Source organism: Cantharellus anzutake (assembly GCF_015039405.1).
Source record: "Cantharellus anzutake strain C23 chromosome Unknown EI90scaffold_159, whole genome shotgun sequence".
Lineage (NCBI taxonomy): Eukaryota > Fungi > Basidiomycota > Agaricomycetes > Cantharellales > Hydnaceae > Cantharellus > Cantharellus anzutake.
The window spans coordinates 106425-124048 of record NW_024067109.1 but is presented as its reverse complement, the minus strand read 5'-3'; the positions used below and the strand labels follow the sequence as shown (position 1 = coordinate 124048).

At 46.7% G+C, this 17624-nt stretch overlaps 4 protein-coding genes across 4 annotated transcripts; 1 reads left to right on the top strand and 3 right to left on the bottom strand.

Moving 5' to 3' along the window:
* The first annotated feature begins 2579 nt into the window (after window positions 1-2579).
* On the top strand, window positions 2580-3184 carry EI90DRAFT_3091226 (uncharacterized protein). The gene is made up of 2 exons (XM_039062377.1): window positions 2580-2766; window positions 2819-3184. Exon 2 carries the CDS (start codon window positions 2906-2908, stop codon window positions 3119-3121), a length of 216 nt encoding a protein of 71 aa, XP_038908431.1. The 5' UTR covers window positions 2580-2766; window positions 2819-2905; the 3' UTR covers window positions 3122-3184.
* A 6420-nt stretch (window positions 3185-9604) lies between these two features.
* EI90DRAFT_2948969 (uncharacterized protein) lies at window positions 9605-10068 on the bottom strand (the record flags this gene model as incomplete). Its single annotated transcript, XM_039055379.1, has 2 exons — window positions 9605-9841; window positions 9892-10068. The coding sequence occupies 2 exons, from the start codon at window positions 10066-10068 to the stop codon at window positions 9605-9607; spliced, it is 414 nt and encodes a 137-aa protein (XP_038908430.1).
* Window positions 10069-11342: 1274 nt separating this feature from the next.
* On the bottom strand, window positions 11343-12742 carry EI90DRAFT_3136362 (uncharacterized protein; the record flags this gene model as incomplete). Its single annotated transcript, XM_039064793.1, has 5 exons — window positions 11343-11391; window positions 11450-11655; window positions 11715-11889; window positions 11943-11952; window positions 12004-12742. The coding sequence occupies 5 exons, from the start codon at window positions 12740-12742 to the stop codon at window positions 11343-11345; spliced, it is 1179 nt and encodes a 392-aa protein (XP_038908429.1).
* A 3266-nt stretch (window positions 12743-16008) lies between these two features.
* EI90DRAFT_2874539 (uncharacterized protein) lies at window positions 16009-16194 on the bottom strand (the record flags this gene model as incomplete). The annotated part of the gene is made up of 1 exon (XM_039053870.1): window positions 16009-16194. A coding segment is annotated over one exon (186 nt), but the record flags the coding sequence as incomplete, so codon positions are not given.
* Window positions 16195-17624: the final 1430 nt, after the last annotated feature.

Here is a 17624-nt window from a genome sequence, read left to right as displayed (position 1 = left end):
ACGTTCTTGGTATCATAAATTTTCATTTATTCCCACCTTTCCAATGGTACTAAGGTTGTGTCCTATTTCCCTGTATTCGTTGAGTTAGCAAAGTTTCGCGCGCACATTCGGTAATCATGTGCGTCGTTCCCATAGTTGTTCGTATGTGGGAGCCGTTTTCGTTTAGTTGTTCGGGATTTATGATATGCGCGGGTGTTTATTTCTTTCATATGGGCTTCTGTGATTTATTTCAGATTTTTCCCTCATGATCTAAGGTTGTTTTGCACTTTTCGTGCTTTGTTTTGACCGGGCTCTTCCTTATTTGGATGGAAATTGGTCTTCGCGATCTGCCGAAGTGCGGATCTCGGTTCCGACGGCCAGTTCCCTGCGCATCGCCACCCTCACGTGTCATTATACATGATGCGGATTCCTATATTCCCGTCATGGGTATAACTTCACAACGGCTGGACCGTTTGGGCTGAGAATTTGCATAACTATAGTTTCCTATTTTTCATAATTTCCGTGTAAATTTCGTTGTATGTTTTAATTATGGATCCTACGCAATCATCGTCTTGTCCCTGAGCTCGGACTTTTGATGTCGCTATTCCCGTTATTGGATTTCTCATTAACGCATGATCCTTTTATTATGAAAATTTGGGAGGATTAAGAGTAGATCCTTTCCTTTCTAATGGGCTATCAAGCTTGTCTCGGTCGTTACTAGTTAATCTTCGCGCTTGCTTTTTAGACATTGTCCTCGTTTTGCAGGAGTTTTAGTCATATCTCCGTCGTTTATGGGTAGTTTCCCCTGTAATTACTCTCATTGGTTCCGTTTGGGTGACATCTACATTTCCTATTATAAACACGACTTTGACTTTTGCATTAGTTCCTGAGGAATCTTTGTTCCGTGGTACTTCCATCCTTGCTACGTGTGCGGACGTGGGAAAGTAGTTTCCGTGGAGGTTCTCTGATTATTTTTATAGTCAAATCTTGGTCGATTGTCCTAATTCTTGGTTTAATATTTGCTATAAATTCCCCCGAGAATTCCGTCTCGTTGATGGTAAGCTTGAAGTATTTTTGTTATTTTTCTTTCTTTCGATTTATCGTGTATAGTCATAATAATTCGTAAAAATTCGTAAAATTCGTTAAAATTCAGGTCCTTCTATGTTCTCATATCTACTTGTCGTATGAGGTTTTGTGATTTATCTGGCATATTTCCATAATGGGTTTCCATAGTGTGGCCGTTATTTCTCCTACAGCGGGCGAGTGACGGTTGGTGCGAATCATGAGGAGGACATCGTTGGCTCAGAAGGCAATTGGGTCTAGCGGCTGCGAGGGAGCTGCAGGATGCTAGTCCAGGATTCACGAGTGAGGAAACACCTTACTAAGAAGAGAGGGAGGGCGGTGCAGCGGAAAACTGAGCGGGCTCTTGACAGCTGTTTGTAAGCGCCACAAAGGATGAGCAATCATGGCTCCATTCTCCATTGGTGGTGGTGCACGATCCGGCTGGGACAGGTGGTTGTTTAAACAGCTGTCTCTTGCTTTGCGGCGCTGGAAACGGTTCTGGCATGAATAGCAAGATCCAAATCAACTCACACCCAGCTAGGATTGAGTACAGTGGATCTGATGACCGCGAAAAGGTGAGCAACTTCATACCCGTGAGTTTTTCACGAATCACGAAATGGGACATCTTCGTTGGGATTCAGTATCTCAGGAGAAAGTAGATACAGACTACGAATCCATCATACATAGACTCCACTAGTCAGTCAAATCTATTTGTTCTTGTTCATCATCCATCACTAATGGGAAGTCCGTGTGATCGATTTCGAGCTCGGAATAATTAACAGGAAATGTTGCGGCCACTTTAGCAGCTCGGCACCACAGTTCATGAATGAGGTCCGGATCCAGGCTTCTCCAGGTAGGCTGCCAACGTGGTGTCGATGGAGGAAGGGAAAGGATCTGTTGTTTCACCCTATCCCAAAAATTGTCGATGTTCGTGTCTTTTGGCGCAGCATCAAGTCCGATGTGTATAGCTTGAATGTCAGCCATGGTCCAAACCCCACAATCATACCCATTCCATTGGCGCGGTTCCGTCTGGGGCTTTTAATATATATGATGTTCACGATTCAGCGAGATGCACACCTACAGTGACTGCTCGAGTGGACCAATTGGACCAGTTGTATCCATGCTCATCATCAGGGTGGATGAACGACCAGGTGGCATTGACTAGTCCCTGAAGTATCTGATGAAAGAGGTATCATTGACACTGAGATGTGGGTTAGAGTTTGGGAACGCACTGTAAACACCCACTGTGGACCATGATGGCCTATATGAGCGTTTTGCTGGAGAGGCATGCTGTCAAGATAGCGCAGCTCTCGTTGTTCGAAGTTTACAACACCAAGCAGCCAGTGACTGCGCTTCCTTGAGTAGCATGGAATTGTCCAAGCGCTTGCGTCAAAAAGATCAGTTCGGACCTTCTTTGTGGCTCGCTGAAGGTTGGTTAGTACAGGGTCCATCGGTGTAAGCATTCCCACATACATCCAACAGGTGAACTGCCATACAATGCCTCATTCCTTCACACTGAGTAGGAAACATGATCATGTGGGGGCAAGTAGTCTTGAGGATATCCCGTAGCTTTTCGTCTGTAAGGTCTTGCAGCATCTCAACGTAGGCATCGATTATTGCTCCATGTATCAGCCGCCAGCGATTGACTGTCGGTAATGCATCAGGGAAGATCGCAATATGTTTGTAATATCTTGCTTTATCTCTTGTTTTGCTCTCATTCACTATCTAATGAGATATCAGTGGCATGAGTCACTGGGGAGCCTGGGAGGATTCTTACTTTTCCGGCATCTTGAGGCAGAAGCAACTCCATTATTTCCTTCCAAATTTTGGTTGGCTTTTGTTGTTGGATGGACTGGGTGGGTGAATGGATGGCATCGAAGATTGTTGTAATTGGAGGAAGACTTTGGGGACGGGGGTTCTCATTCCAGAACTTCTCCTCAATACTTTTGTTGCAGCCGGGACTATCTGCATCTCTCAATCTATGAGGAGGAACCAAGTCCATAAGAGGTTCAGTGTGTGGATCAGGATTGTCAATGGGGTCCATTGTCTCATCGAGTCGTATCTCTGGTTCACCGTCTGAATGGTTTACGGGTATCTCAGGTTCGAGAGTATCGCCTGGGCCACTGCCACTGTCAGTAGAGGGCTCGATATCATCAATATCGTCGTTGTCATCCAGCTCTGGGCTCATCTGGATAAGTCCAGTGAGTGCACTTAGTTCATTTGTGACTACAGCATTGTCTTTGGGGTCTATGCCGTGTGTTCCTGAGGATAGAGTTGTGGAACCAGGGGGGGAAGGCGGAAGGAGGAATACTCCATGGCACTCGGTGCAGCCTGGGGGTCTGAATGTTCTAGGTTTGCAAGCAGGTAGTGTGTCGATGCACGCCACAGATTGACGCAAGGAAATGATCCGTTCACGATTGCATCATGGCACTTGAGTAACAACTTGAGGCGTAGTTGCCATCGATATTTATAAAGAGCTGGAATCAATGTTAGTGTATTGGTGATTTGTGGGAATTGTAGGACATACGATGAATATCGTCTGTGGTCCGAATCATGGAGTCTACCGACTGGATGATCCAGGTGCGCGCATTGAGTTCCTCTCAAGCGAGCCTAAGCTTTTCTTCCTCAATACGAGCGAGCGACAGCACTGCTACTATGCCATGGCGAACCTGCTGATCGACGATAAAGGCAGGTGGTTTCTCATCCAGGTTCCAGTTGGAAACCCACAGGCTCTCCCACATGTTTGTCCACTGCTCATCACTGGGATCCATGTTAAGCAGTATTTTGACGTCCATTTTGGTGTGCTTCAAAGAATCCGGGAGCCAGGAGGGCCTATCGGAACGCTCGAGGCTGTCAACAAGCTCGTTATATCGCACGACCTGGTCGGAAATAACACGGGCACGGTCTTTTGCGCTATTGAACACTGAGACCATCTTCGAGTAGCCTATAAGTACCGGATAAGCCTTCAAGCACATCACCATTCACCTCAAACGGGGTTGTGCTTACCAACTTTTGTAACGAGTCGTCCTCCACACCGTTGCGAGCTTCGAATAGGGTTCATCTCGTCCTGGTACTTGGCTAAGCGGATAAGGATGGCATGTTTGCGGAATCGGGCCAGGATGTACTTCTCCATATAGTCCCTTTCTGTGCTAGACGGATTTCGCGGAGGTTTCAAATCGGACAGGCCAATTTGAGCTGTCAGATCTCGTAGGCGTTGTTGAGATTCATCGTGCAACAACCGTACATGCTGAGCAGCTTGGAAATGTTCGTCAAGATCGATAGGGCTGTGGGACAGTGTTCGCGCCAAGCTGATTCGGTCCAACTCCTTCTTTACAGCATCCAATGCTTCCGAATGTGCTTGCACTGACCATTCAGCTTCGAGAAGTCTCGCGAACTTTTTCATTCCGGCTTGGTCATTGTCTAGACCATAACCAGCATAGGTCAACGGCGAACACGGGATTGGAAACAGACATACAAGTTCGAACGGAGAGCTGCAAAGTCTTTTGCTCTTCCCACTGGGATCGAAGGAAAGGAGTTGTGAATCCCCTGTCACTGTCAGGGACGTGTCTGGGGTCGAGAGGGCCCCGGGGTAATATCCGGCACTGAGGCTGTCATGGGGTGTGGAGCAGGCGTGCGTACTGGCGGGCCCGATCCGGGACAGTGGTCCCTGGCCACTCAGACTGAAGTGGAGAATGTGTTATTATTATTAAAGGGGAAAACTATACTACTTACCTGAAGTGGAGAATGTGAGAAGAAGGTTACTTCTTCGGTTCCCACTTCAGGTACATTTATGTACATGCGGCTTGAGTCACATGACGGGTGCCACGTCATCCTCGGAGGCAGCCGCAGGCATCCGGGTGTCCCCATGGGGGATCCCGAGAGCGTCCGCTGCATGCGCTGTAGGAGAAATAACGGCCACACTATGGAAACCCATTATGGAAATATGCCAGATAAATCACAAAAACCTCATACGACAAGTAGATATGAGAAAATAGAAGGACCTGAATTTTAACGAATTTTACGAATTTTTACGAATTATTATGACTATACACGATAAATCGAAAGAAAGAAAAATAGCAAAAATACTTCAAGCTTACTATCAACGAGACGGAATTCTCGGGGGAATTTATAGCAAATATGAAACCAAGAATTAGGACAATCGACCAAGATTTGACTATAAAAAATAATCAGAGAACCTCCATGGAAACTACTTTCCCACGTCCGAACACGTAGCCAAGGATGGAAGTACCATGGAACGAAGATTCCTCAGGAACTAATGCAAAAGTCAGAGTCGTGTTTACAATAGGAAATGTAGATGTCCTCCAAACGGAACCAATGAGAGTAATTACAGGCGAAACTACCTATAAACGATGGAGATATGACTAAAACTCCTGCAAAACGAGGACAATGCCTAAAAGGGAAGCGCGAAGATTAACCAGTAACGACCGAGACAAGCTTGATAGCCCATTAGAAAGGAAGGGATCCAATCTTAATCCTCCCAAATTTTCATAATAAAAGGATCATGCGTTAATGAGATATCCAATAACGGGAATAGTGACATCGAAAGTCCGAGCTTAGGGAAAAGACGATGTTTGCGTAGGATCCATAGTTACAACATACAACGAAATTTACACGGAAATTATTAAAAATGGGGAACTATAGTTATGCAAATTTGCAGCCCAAACAGTCCAGCCGTTGTGAAGTTATACCCATGATGGGAATATAGAAATCCGCATCATGTGTAATGACACATGAGGGTGGCGATGCGCAGGGAACCGGCCGTCGGAACCGAGATCCGCACTTCGGCAGATCGCGAAGACCAATTTCCGTCCAAATAAGGAAGAGCCCGGTCAAAACAAAGCACGGAAAGTGCAAAACAACCTTAAATCATGAGGGAAAAATCTGAAATAAATCACAGAAGCCCATATGAAAGAAATAAACACCCACGCATATCATAAATCCCGAACAATTAAACGGAAACGGCGCCCGCATACGAACGACTATGGGAATGACGCACGTGATTACCGAATGTGCGCGCGAACTTTTGCTAACTCAACGAATACCAGGAAATAGGACACAACCTTGGTACCATTGGAAAGGTGGGAATAAATGAAAATTTATGATACCAAGAACGTGAGAAAACATCCAGAAATGAGTGAGATATAGGGACATGAAGTTAGAAACCTGAAAACGCGCGGGAAAACAGCTTCAAGAGGTCCAGAGTCCTAAATAAAATACATAAAAATATGAAATCTTCAAGGACGACCTACTATAACAACGAACAATACATATGGAGGATTAGGATGTGATAATACAAAAGGGAATCAGGGAATATGAACGAAATTCACGAAAACCACTAAACTACGACGGACCATGGCGGGAATTTTAGGGAACGATATTCTAATGAGGAGGAGAGCTATAACACATTCGTTTGAGTAATTCTTGATTACTAGCAACTTTTTCATTCAGTTTTAAACCTGAATAATTCACTCATTTACCATTTCAGTCTCATTTTAACTAAATGTCACTAAATAAAAATGGAATAAATCAGCTGAAGGTCTCAGCATAGCCGTACGCATAGTAATGCGAAGTTTGAATTCAGAATCATCGAGTCATAGCAAATTTAACGGTATATATAGGGAATTTGAAATAGGTAACTGCGGCAAATGCAGCGCAGCCAAGTTCCAATTAACCATTAAAATAGCTTAGGCGAGGGAGGACAATAAGAATTCTAGGTGCAGTCTGACCGCAGTAGGACCGCAGTAGAACCGCAGTTCAGCGCAGCAAAAGCGCAGTAGAACTATAGCATGAAAATTTCATTTTTATTCAGTTTGAGAAAAATACACTGTAAATAAATCCTGTAAATAGAAGGTAGAGCGTGAAAAAGGAAGGCGACCCAAGGAGTATAAAAGGGAGACCCTTTCTGCGACTTTTCGCCCCCCTTAGAGAAGTAAGAAAATAGAGTATTATTTTTCTCAAGCATTTCTGGTTGTCACTCCAGTGCGAAAAAGTGATATACAGTTAAGATTGCCACTGTAGTAAAAGGCAGCAATAAAGGAGAGAAATATTAAGTAGATATTTCAACAGGAGAGCTGGTTAACACTCCAGATTTCAAAGTGTAAACACAAAACAGTTATTTTGCTACTGTTAAAACAAGCAATAAAATAAGACAAAAATAGAACAAACTCAAGGGACACTCCAGACACAATCCAAATTCATTAACTGAATCAAATCTTTGAAACTTCACTAAGTAGAAGATTAAATTCAAGTTTAAATCCAAATTAAACAATGCTACACAGAATTACACCTAGACAAATTAATAAATTTCAATAAAGAAACAGCTCCACAGGGCTCGGTTTATCTGTAAGTCAATTCCCAGGAACTTTAAAACTAACCCATAAAAATAGAATTAGCCAAAACACTCGGATTGGTACTTTATTTACAATAAATAACACTAGTACACTTCCCCATCCTAACTAAAGAACCAGGGAACAGCTTGGTGGTGGTCTCGTTTGAACCTCCCAACTGACCTTCCTTCGTTCTCTCCTTCAGCGCGCGTGCTGGGCACAGCGGGAAGCCGTCCGGGGTGTGTGGGCCGGACGGGTCAATAGTACATCGATACAAAGGAAGGTGGTCCATGTAGATAGAAAGAAATAAACAGGAAGGGGAAGATGAGAAGAATGAAATAAAGAAAGAGGGAAAAGAAAGGGGAGGAGAGGGAGGAAGGAGGGGGGAGGGGATAGACAGCGGGGAGCGGGTGTGGTGTGGCCAGGTGGGTCCGGGTGGACCCGGGTCAGGCGGGTGTGCCCTGACAGTCACTCTCCAAATCTTTAAGAAGATCCATCAGAAGCGCCTCCTCACAGAGAATGGTGGCCAGTTTGGACCTCGCCAATGAAGCAAGATGGTCTCGGCCACGGATCGCAATCTTCTTGATTTTGTGGTCAATAGTTGTGATTCGTTTAGCTGGCTATAGTTTGGGGAGAACCTTGGATAAGATAGGGTTGTCGAACAAACAGTGTTTGGCCTGGTGAGACTCACACTCATTATGCGTTCAGGCGCTATTGTATCTGTTGGAGGAAGCGCCCTCAGCGCATGTATTTACACATGTTTATATTATGATATACAATCTAAGAGTTTACCGCCATGTTGTCCAACCGCCGTTGACCTGGTATTTTCTACAGGTTATGAGCCCAGGCGGCTCACCTGGACACCCGAGGTATTAAGGAAATCCGCCTAACTCTCGCGGTACAAGCCCTGGTTTTGTGGCTGTTGGTGAAAGTCCTCGAGTTTGAGGCAAGAATTTGCAATAAGTCCCGCTGGGCACGCGCTTATTGAGAAAGTCCTCGGGTTTGAGGCAGGGATTTTGTGATAAGTCCTGCTGGGCACACATTAATCAAGAAAGTCCTCAGGCTTGAGGCAGGAACCTGCGATAAGTCCCGCTGGGCCCGCGTCAATTTTGGAAAGTCCTATTTATTAGGCACCAGTAATCTTAAAGCCCATGGGACATGGCACTTTATCGCTGTAAGCCCTTAGACAGGCATGCAATGTTTACCTCACATTTCCCTCTCACCCCCTCCTTGCCACGTCATCACCTCTCTTTAATTTTTCTCACGCCTCATCGCACCACTGTTATTCAGAGGGTGAAAATTTTACACTCCTTCCTCATTCAATCATCATGCCGGCCACCACCCCATTCGACAAACTAAGTGACGACAATTATACAGCCTGGTCCCAGTACATGAAGGCTGACTTAGTCCGGAAGAAACTCTGGGGCTATGTTTCTGGAGATATACCCCGACCACTTGGAAGTGCGCATCACAGGACTGTTCAGGCCTGGCAAGAAAAGCACGATATTGCCGCAGCTGAGATTCTACTCAATGTCTCCCCGAAATATATCGGTCATTGTGATGACACTGATGCACCTGGAACCTGGAACAAACTCAGAACCATATTCCGCACAGAGGGCAGTAGTTCTATTGCTGCACTCCGTTATCAATTCAACTCTATGCGCTACAACGGGACCACAATGCGAGAATGGATTACCAAAGTTGAAGATGCCGCGCGTCATCTTGAAGATGTCAAGTCCCCCATGATCCCAATTGACATCATCAACATCCTAATTCGCAATCTCCCAGAATCATACTCCCCCCTAATCGTCGTCGTTGATACTCTGTTGGATGACCCCCTCCGACCCGTGGACTCTACAACCATTCAAGATGTCATCAGGCGACTTCTAAATGAGGAAATTCACCTCGCTAACACTACACACGATGGAGAACCCTGGGCTGCCAAAGTTGCCAAGGAAAGTAGGAACACAGACAGGTGTTATAACTGCGGGCAACCAGGACATATCAAATTCGAATGCAAACTTAGCCCATATGAAGTTCAGACACGCCGCAAGCGCAGGAACAAGTTCAAGAACATAAATGTGGATGAAGCAAAAATGGCAGAGCAAGATGGGCCTGATTATGAATCTCATGCCATTTATTAATTACATGCTCCTTCGTTCGAGAGGGTGTGTTGGAGGAAGCGCCCTCAGCGCATGTATTTACACATGTTTATATTATGATATACAATCTAAGAGTTTACCGCCATGTTGTCCAACCGCCATTGACCTGGTATTTTCTACAGTATCAACAATTAAGGACCATAGCCACTCATTTCCTTCCCCGTTTGACTTTCCAAACCCATTTCGTTTCCAGGGGTGAAATGCAATTTGACAACAGAATTGATGTGCATAGGCATGGAAGACTGAAACGGCGATGCTCAATCTAGGAGCGATTTTGGGAATGAGATTGTACTTTGTTTGTATATCAAGAGGTTGTACCTGAATGCTATGCAAAGTCATACCTTGGCAATTGATCGATCGAGAACACATCCAACATCATACATTAATCCAATGGTGGCATTTGAGGGTAGTTGGCGGTTGAGTGCAAGGAGCATGGCAATTGAAAAGTGCTGCTGTTCACCTGGAGTGCGTACATCACAGAGGAAAAGGGGGATATCATGACGGCATACAGTTGCCATCAGACCCTTCGAACGGAATGTATCCATTTTCAAGGCAGTCTGTTTTCCATGTTTTGTGGCTCTGTGTGATTCTTCACATTCATCAATAGCACCATCCGGTACAAGGGATGAGGGACGAGATTCTTCTGAACAACCTCTAGATGCAGCTCGTGCATCAGAGACATGGAGGGCAGCTTCCTCAATTTCGGCATCGGTGAGGAATGTACAGGTTTCATTCCAGGGAAGGACCATGTCTCCTCCAACGAACATGTACTGCCTATGTTGCATATTACCATCCATAGCGACGATGACATCAGGACATCTAGGGAAACACTTAGTATACCTGTTCTCGGAGGACATCCATGAGAAGACTAACTCGTTGGCTGAACTACCCCATATCAAACCTCCAAAACATTGGGGGCATCTCGCACGGAGGTATGGGCTGGCAGTGGTGTCGGATGGGTTGCGAATGAGCCTTGCTCGCTCAGGGACCATCGACGGAAGATCCTGTGACGTCTTTGTGAAGGTTGGGATGCTGTGGTCAACAGATACCATGCCATGGGACGTTGCAAGAGGGCTCACGGCTCTCTATGCCGACTAAGCTCGTGGGGGACAAACTCTCCAAAACTCCTACTTCTTGACTAGACTTCGCTACGCTCTCGATCCTTAACTCCATGTGGGTTCTCCGGGATTCCGCAAGGTCCGAGCTCAGTGTCCACTACTCACTCGTTGTGAGCTAGATCACTGCCCTTATTCCTACTGTTGGAATTCCACACACTCACACCCTCTCTAGCGCGTCCTAGCACCTTAGAGAATTTGGGGGAGGGGAGAACTTCTTTCTAAAAATCCGGTATGTACAGGATTATAAGAAATAATTATTTTTAGAATAATTGATGGGAAATATTGGTACCATATGGCACCTGCATACCTTATTAGGCGAAATAATAAAAAAAGGGTAACAGTAACAATAAAAGAATATCAATCAATATCTGAAATGATGGCAAAATATGAAAATAAAAGAAAATAAGCGATTTCTCAACGGATTTACGGAATTAAGAGCCGAAATTGGAAATGTGACTGAATAGAACTATTATGCAGCCAATGAGCATTTTTACCAATTTATTAGACGCCGTGGGAATGAGTGAGGCTGGAATTCTGGGTTGCCGCTTGAGATTCCCACGCCCGCACATGCTCGTGACCTGCTGTGCCTAACTTCTCCAACACAGAACTCTGTCAAATCTCCACCGATTGGGACGTTCTTGGTATCGTCAGAATCGTACGAATTAGCACTATTTTTAGATACCAATTCCATACCGAGTCGTCGCATGAATGAAAGGTGGTTTTCTAATCGTGGAAACGGGTATCCGAGCCAGCGCTGCGCGTGGGCGATTATCCTGCCTACAACATAGTGACCAAAGGATCTCCGTTGTGAGCAGGAACGGCGTGGATGGACCCGTCGGACTCGGCCAGCGCAGAACGCCATAGCGGTGCATCGGGCGCCGCAGGGGATGAGGGATGGAGGAATTCTCTCTCCGTTTCAATGTCTACTAAATCACGTAAGGCCTGGAACCAAGTGATCGCCTCACTAAACGACTGGAGAAAAGGGTCCTATATGAACGCCAGATCATGAACGTGCCAATTCCTGACAAATAACAAATGAATCTCACGTTGTGGGTGAACTCGTAGCCATTCTCTTGTAACATGGAAAACAAAGCGGCATGAAAGGAGGCAGCCGGGGTATACGAGTCCACATGTAAGGCTGAATACAGCGAAAGGACGTCAAAATGGAAGGCAACTTGAGGCATTACAGGTGACCCCGGAAAGTAGCCAGACTGGATGATGCTAAGCGGGAGAGTATTAGACAGACATTCACAATATTTGAACGTCCGCCGCACGGCACCTGGCCTGGGGTCATTGGGTCATTGTTTGTTGAGCGAGATCAGAACGGAAACGTACCTGAGAACGCGATCGTCATGAGCGAATGAAACCGGGGAGACGCATTGCAGTGAGAGCACAGCAATACTGCCGGTGTTTGTAGTTTTCCGTTTCTGTCAAATGACGTCTCGCTGGGGGTGGCAAGGGGTATGCGTCCTGCCTTCTTTGCCTCTACTTCTAGATAGATTTCCAGTGCATTGTGTATTATATCGCGGCGCCAATGGAGCCATGCAGCTTGCATTTGTGGATTTTGTAATGCTCTCTTGGCCCGTTTTTGGGAAGCTGACCGTGAAGGTGTAGGGGGCAAGGCGGAGTCTGGGTTTGAAAGAGCGGGTTCTGCGATACCTTCCAGCCAACCTTGAGGTGATGCCTCCCATTTCGGTGATTCCTTTTTTAGAGCCGGCGTTGAAGGGGGAGTCGAAACATTGCTGGCATCTGTTGATATTGCATTTCCTACATGATCGTGGCGATTTGGCACTGGCCACCAATCTCTAGATGCGATTCCAGGCCCCCAGCGTTGGGTCATCACGGTGCCGCTGGCGTTTGCTATCTCGACACGTCGCGATGGCTGGGGAATGGGGACTTCAGCGGTTGGAACACGCTCATGTCCTTTCTTTTTGGACGTTGAGGGTTTGGATTCAGGTGCAGACTGGCCACCAAGGAGATCCACATATTTTTTGGGTTTGCTTAAATTATACGGGTGATACTTTTTTACAGGAGAGGTAGTAAGGCGAGGAATTACAGGCTTATGCCTCGGCATGGTATGTAGCCGTTAAGAGATAGGGTGAACGGAAAAGAACAGGACAGGCTCTTCTCAACAAGTATGCAGCGGTTGCACGGCTAGTCTAAGATATACTCAGTCAGCTGCACATTCAGTCAGTGTGTGTAGCTGTGGCGCATACCAATAGGCAAACAGGGCAATTGGTGGGCAGTGGAGCAGTGGTATGGCGCTGGAACTATCAAATATGCAGTGGGGCACACGTCGGTCGGATGGGAGCCCCAGTCGAATTGTACCGTTTCTCTCAGCACTTGGGCGCTGGATGGGGTGCGCGTAGTATCCAGATGAAATGCGAATACGGGCTCGCTAAGACAGACTGGATAAAGGGTGGCGTGCAACACGGGGTAGAGGGTGGCGAGGAATTTAACGAGATTGTTAGCCCTCAATGATGGGGAGAGAGGGGCATAGCGTTGGAACTACTCTTATAAAGGTATTTGCTACGGGGTATGGAGTACACGGGGTAGGCCGGTGGCGAGCGCACAGTGTTCTTGTCTAATTGCACCGCCGTTTCTCAAGTCGCTCAAGCACAGGGTTTCGGGTGCGTGGTGCACAAGTGGCGAATGTGAATACGAGTCCACTAACATGGATTGGATGGCACAATTGGTGGGTGCAGAAGGTCGAGGGTGGCAGAAGGGTAAGGTTGAGGTTCGTGTCTGATCGCACCGTTTGGCACATCGTGTAAGCGCCGCTTGGTGTGCGAGTGATGTCCAGAAAGCCAAACCTGAGTACGAGACCATGAATAAGGATTGGACGAATCGACAGTACACAATCCGGGGCAGGGACAATGTCCACCGAGTGGGATTGTTAGTGCCATTTGATGTTAAAAGACGATGCGCAAAACGTTTGCTGCAGTGCCAGGAATGCCTAACCACAGGCAGTGAGACTTGCGGGCCCGTACACAAGTAACGCTGAACTAGAAGTTTGGATATCGGCACGTGATGTAATGCACCATTTGGGTAGAAGAGCTGATTGGGGGGGTATGAATGTCGAGTGTACTGCGCAGGATTAGAACGGGAGGTTGGCATTGCAGGGGGTGGGCAAGAAGACCAAGATGACCGTGAGTGCCAGCGGTGTTGAATACAACCTCTGGCCCTCGTCAGTCAAATATCTTCACGGTAACCGTGATTCACTAGCGATGCGCGAAGCACCTCTAGTTGTCTGCAGTTAAAGATGAAGAGAAGAGCCCTCAATGATATCTAGAAAGTTTTTGTTAGCTGCAACGCCGAGAGCAAACAGGGAGAACACTAACCGGAAATGGAGTTTTCTATGAGCGCAGAGATGGCCGACAGGGCTGGAAAGGATTGTGCGTGGCAACCCTGAGCTGTGGAATGGAGTACAACGTTTACATGGCACAATGTCAAAGCTGGGTGGGATCGATAGATTTTGGGCGCTTATGGGACGCGTGGACGTAGAGCCGCGATCAGAGGTTCAACTCGTACCTATATGGCTGTAGTAATATAAAGGATCATGTGTGGCAACCTTGAGCTGTGGAACGGTGGATGGTAAAGCTGGGTGGGATCGACAGATTTTGTGGGCGCTTACCGGGACGTGTGGACATAGAGCCACAATCAGGGGTTGAAGTCGTATCTATAGTGTAACATATGTTATGCTGGCGTTAATTGACGTGCACATCACCTACAACGGCGCTAACGAGTGTGATGGAGCAGGTGCCTCGGCTTTGGCCGGACGGCCGTTTGGAGGGACATGCATACCCCACGATTGTATTGGTTCCCACGGGGATGAGTGTGGTCAAAACGGGTCAATATGTAGTGGATCCTTCAAAGATGAATATTCCACTGATTGCTTTTCTCGAGCTTCTTTCAAAAGTTTGAATGAATCATGATCCTGTTAAAAATGACATCATATTAAAATAATCGCATCACAATGATTTTATTTACCTCAAATTCATCAAATCCCTCAGGGAATCCCTCGTATAATTCATTAATGTCTGACACCAGGTGCATAAATGTAACCAAGTTTCGTGTGAGGAAAGTATTAAACTCATTCTGCAAATTGGACTCTTGTGCAAAGAGTTGTGAGGGGTCTAAGTGTCCTAATAAACGTTGACGAGCATATCGGAGATGATGAGGGAGACAACGTTGTCTCTCCATAAAACCGCTCCATTTTCGTTTATCTCCTAGAGGGAGAATGGCAGGCTCCCCAAACACGTCCCCCTCACAACTATTATTGAAAAATTGGAGGAGTGGTAGTCCGAGGAAATACTTATTCACATTCTTGATAAAGAATACTTTATCATTTTCATTACCAATCGAATCCCCCTTTATGAACTCTACCATCGTTGCATGATAAAATTTGACACCCTTTGGGTCCTCTAAGGGTATTTTCGGGGTATGTTCCAAGGCACTTTCTTCAGAAAAATCAACAATTGAGCTAACTGGTTCCAATATGGCCAAGACCTCTTCCTCTGCAATTCCTAATAGCTGCGACATGGAAAACACACTCAGTGGCTCAAATGCCACAATGATTGTGCCAACCAGTTGGCGATACTTCTCAGCTATATGTGGAGGGACTCCAGATGAGTCGAACATATAGGCACGGCGAAGTATGCGCAAGTACTCTGAGTTGACGTCAATGGGGGCATCGATGAGGTCACGGAAGTATTCAAACTCAGATCGAAGGGTTGCTCCACGACGGGTTCGAACAGAGACATCCCGGACTCGGATTGAGGCAATAATGGGCAATCCACGACACGCTAAGACAAATGCATCGACATCTTTTTTTGACGGTTTCCAGGAAGACTTATCGATGCAACCCCGAAGGCCTTCCTCCACCATGCGGTGGATAGTTTGAGACTTCTCTTCCTCAGTGACAATGTCCACATCCTCACATGGGATGACATGACCCTGAGCCCGAGCTCCAACCCAAGCTGACTCGACGGATGACTCTGGCCGGCAGCTGACCAACACAGAGAATGCACTCGGCAGCTCATCAAGGATAAGTACCAACTTCATTAAGGACTCAAGTTCCTCCTGAGCCCCACACTCATCCAGTCCATCCAAGATGACGACGGAACGCTCCTCGCGCAGAGATAAGAGTTTGTGCATGGGTTCGACGATCCAAGCTCTCATCTGCTTCTCCAGAGTAGAGCCTGGAAAGTTCTCCAGTGAAGAGGGTTGTCGAAGTTGACTGGCAAGAAGACCCTCGTACTCGGCGGTAAACGAGGCAAGTTGGCGTGCAAGAGTAGAAGGAAAGTGCTCAATCGAATCAAGTCCTGTTCCATTTTGGTTCTTGTCCCAGAAAAAAGACGCTGCCAAGCGATGTTGTTTGGCAAGCGTTGAGGCGACACTCATCGATATAGCAGTCTTCCCGGTGCCCGGAGAGCCACGAAGCCAGATGAACCGGTATTCCCGTTTCTCCAAATGGTCGAGTATCGATTCCTGAATCCGGACACGGGTGTTTTCCAGGCATTTCGACTTGCTTTTCACCGCAAAGTATTCCGCATTTGCTTTGTATAGTTTTGAGAGTTCGCCTGGAATATCGTTAAATTCCAAGCAGTGAAATAAGGAAACAATCAACGAACGGTCCACCGATGATTGGATTATGTGGAGGAGATTCAGAGTTGTCGCAGCGGTCTATGGGGTATACCCAAATCAGTCATCGGACAGTCTGGACACCAACGAAACGAACTGTAAAGCGGGAGATAGCATCCCGGATACAGGACTTCACAGCGCTTATTTCCTGGGTTATCTCGGTCGCTAAGACTACCCTCTTGGAAAGCTTTTGACGTTTTAGTGCTTCAATTTGCTTCAATTGTTGCTTTAGAGCTCTGTGGAGATGAGATTTGGGCGAGAGGACGATGAAGTGAATGTACATACAAGTTAAATCGTTGAATCAGATCACCTATTTCGGGAGGAACTTGACCAGTCCACAACTGGAGGGGCCTAAAGATCGTTTCGTGAGCGTTTCGAACTTCATTGTCTAGTCCCTTGAGATTTTCGTCATTGTTGTCGATGGCCTGCATGAAAACGTGAGGTTATATCATTAGATCGCAAAATCGCGACGCCCTTGCGAACCTCGTAAACTTGGAGCCATGACAGGAGTATGGTTGGTATTTGATCGAGATTCGGAATGGGAGCTAACTTAAGAGCAGAGGCGGCGGTTTGGAGGACGAGCCGTGTGGTGGCGATGATTGTTTTCTTTCTTTCGCCAGCAGGGAGGGCTGAAGATGACGGAGTTCGATCTGTTGACGATGGCGTATCTAAGTTCACGCCTGATTGTGGGCGAGAGCCTTCATTGCCGCCATGCATGATGCGCTCGTTGGGTATTGTGTCAGGGATATTGATGATCCCTTCAGGGAGAACGGGAGATGGTGATAGATTAGGGGATGGTGGATCGGGCATAGAGGGGTCAGATTGTCTGGGGTCGAAGGACGTCGATTGGTCGATATGAGTGGGATCGGGATTGGGCTTTCTGCTGAATAGCTTAGATATAACGTGCGGGAAGGGCCTCCGCTGCTTCGGATCTCGAGAACTACCACCAGCTGACACAGCAGCAGTAGGAGGCTTAAGATGGAAACCATCAGATCCGCCATGATCTCTGCGGGTTGTTGTATCGTTTTCAGCAGGGAAAGCAATATCCTGGGGACTGGGAACAGAGGTCGAGGGCCGCGATGGGCCACCGGGAGGCGCAGGAGAGTGTCCCCTTTTGCTTTTGAAAAACTTCAATCGATCGGACATCGTGTATCAGCAATCGCGGAGGATGTTGTGGGCAGAGAGGAGAGCCACACGACATATAAGGCAGTACTGTCCTAAGTTAACCACTGCCAAAACAAGACAACAAATATTCAAGTACTCTTCTGTCAGCGATGGATTATTAGGGCCGATAACGAAATACAAAAAACCTC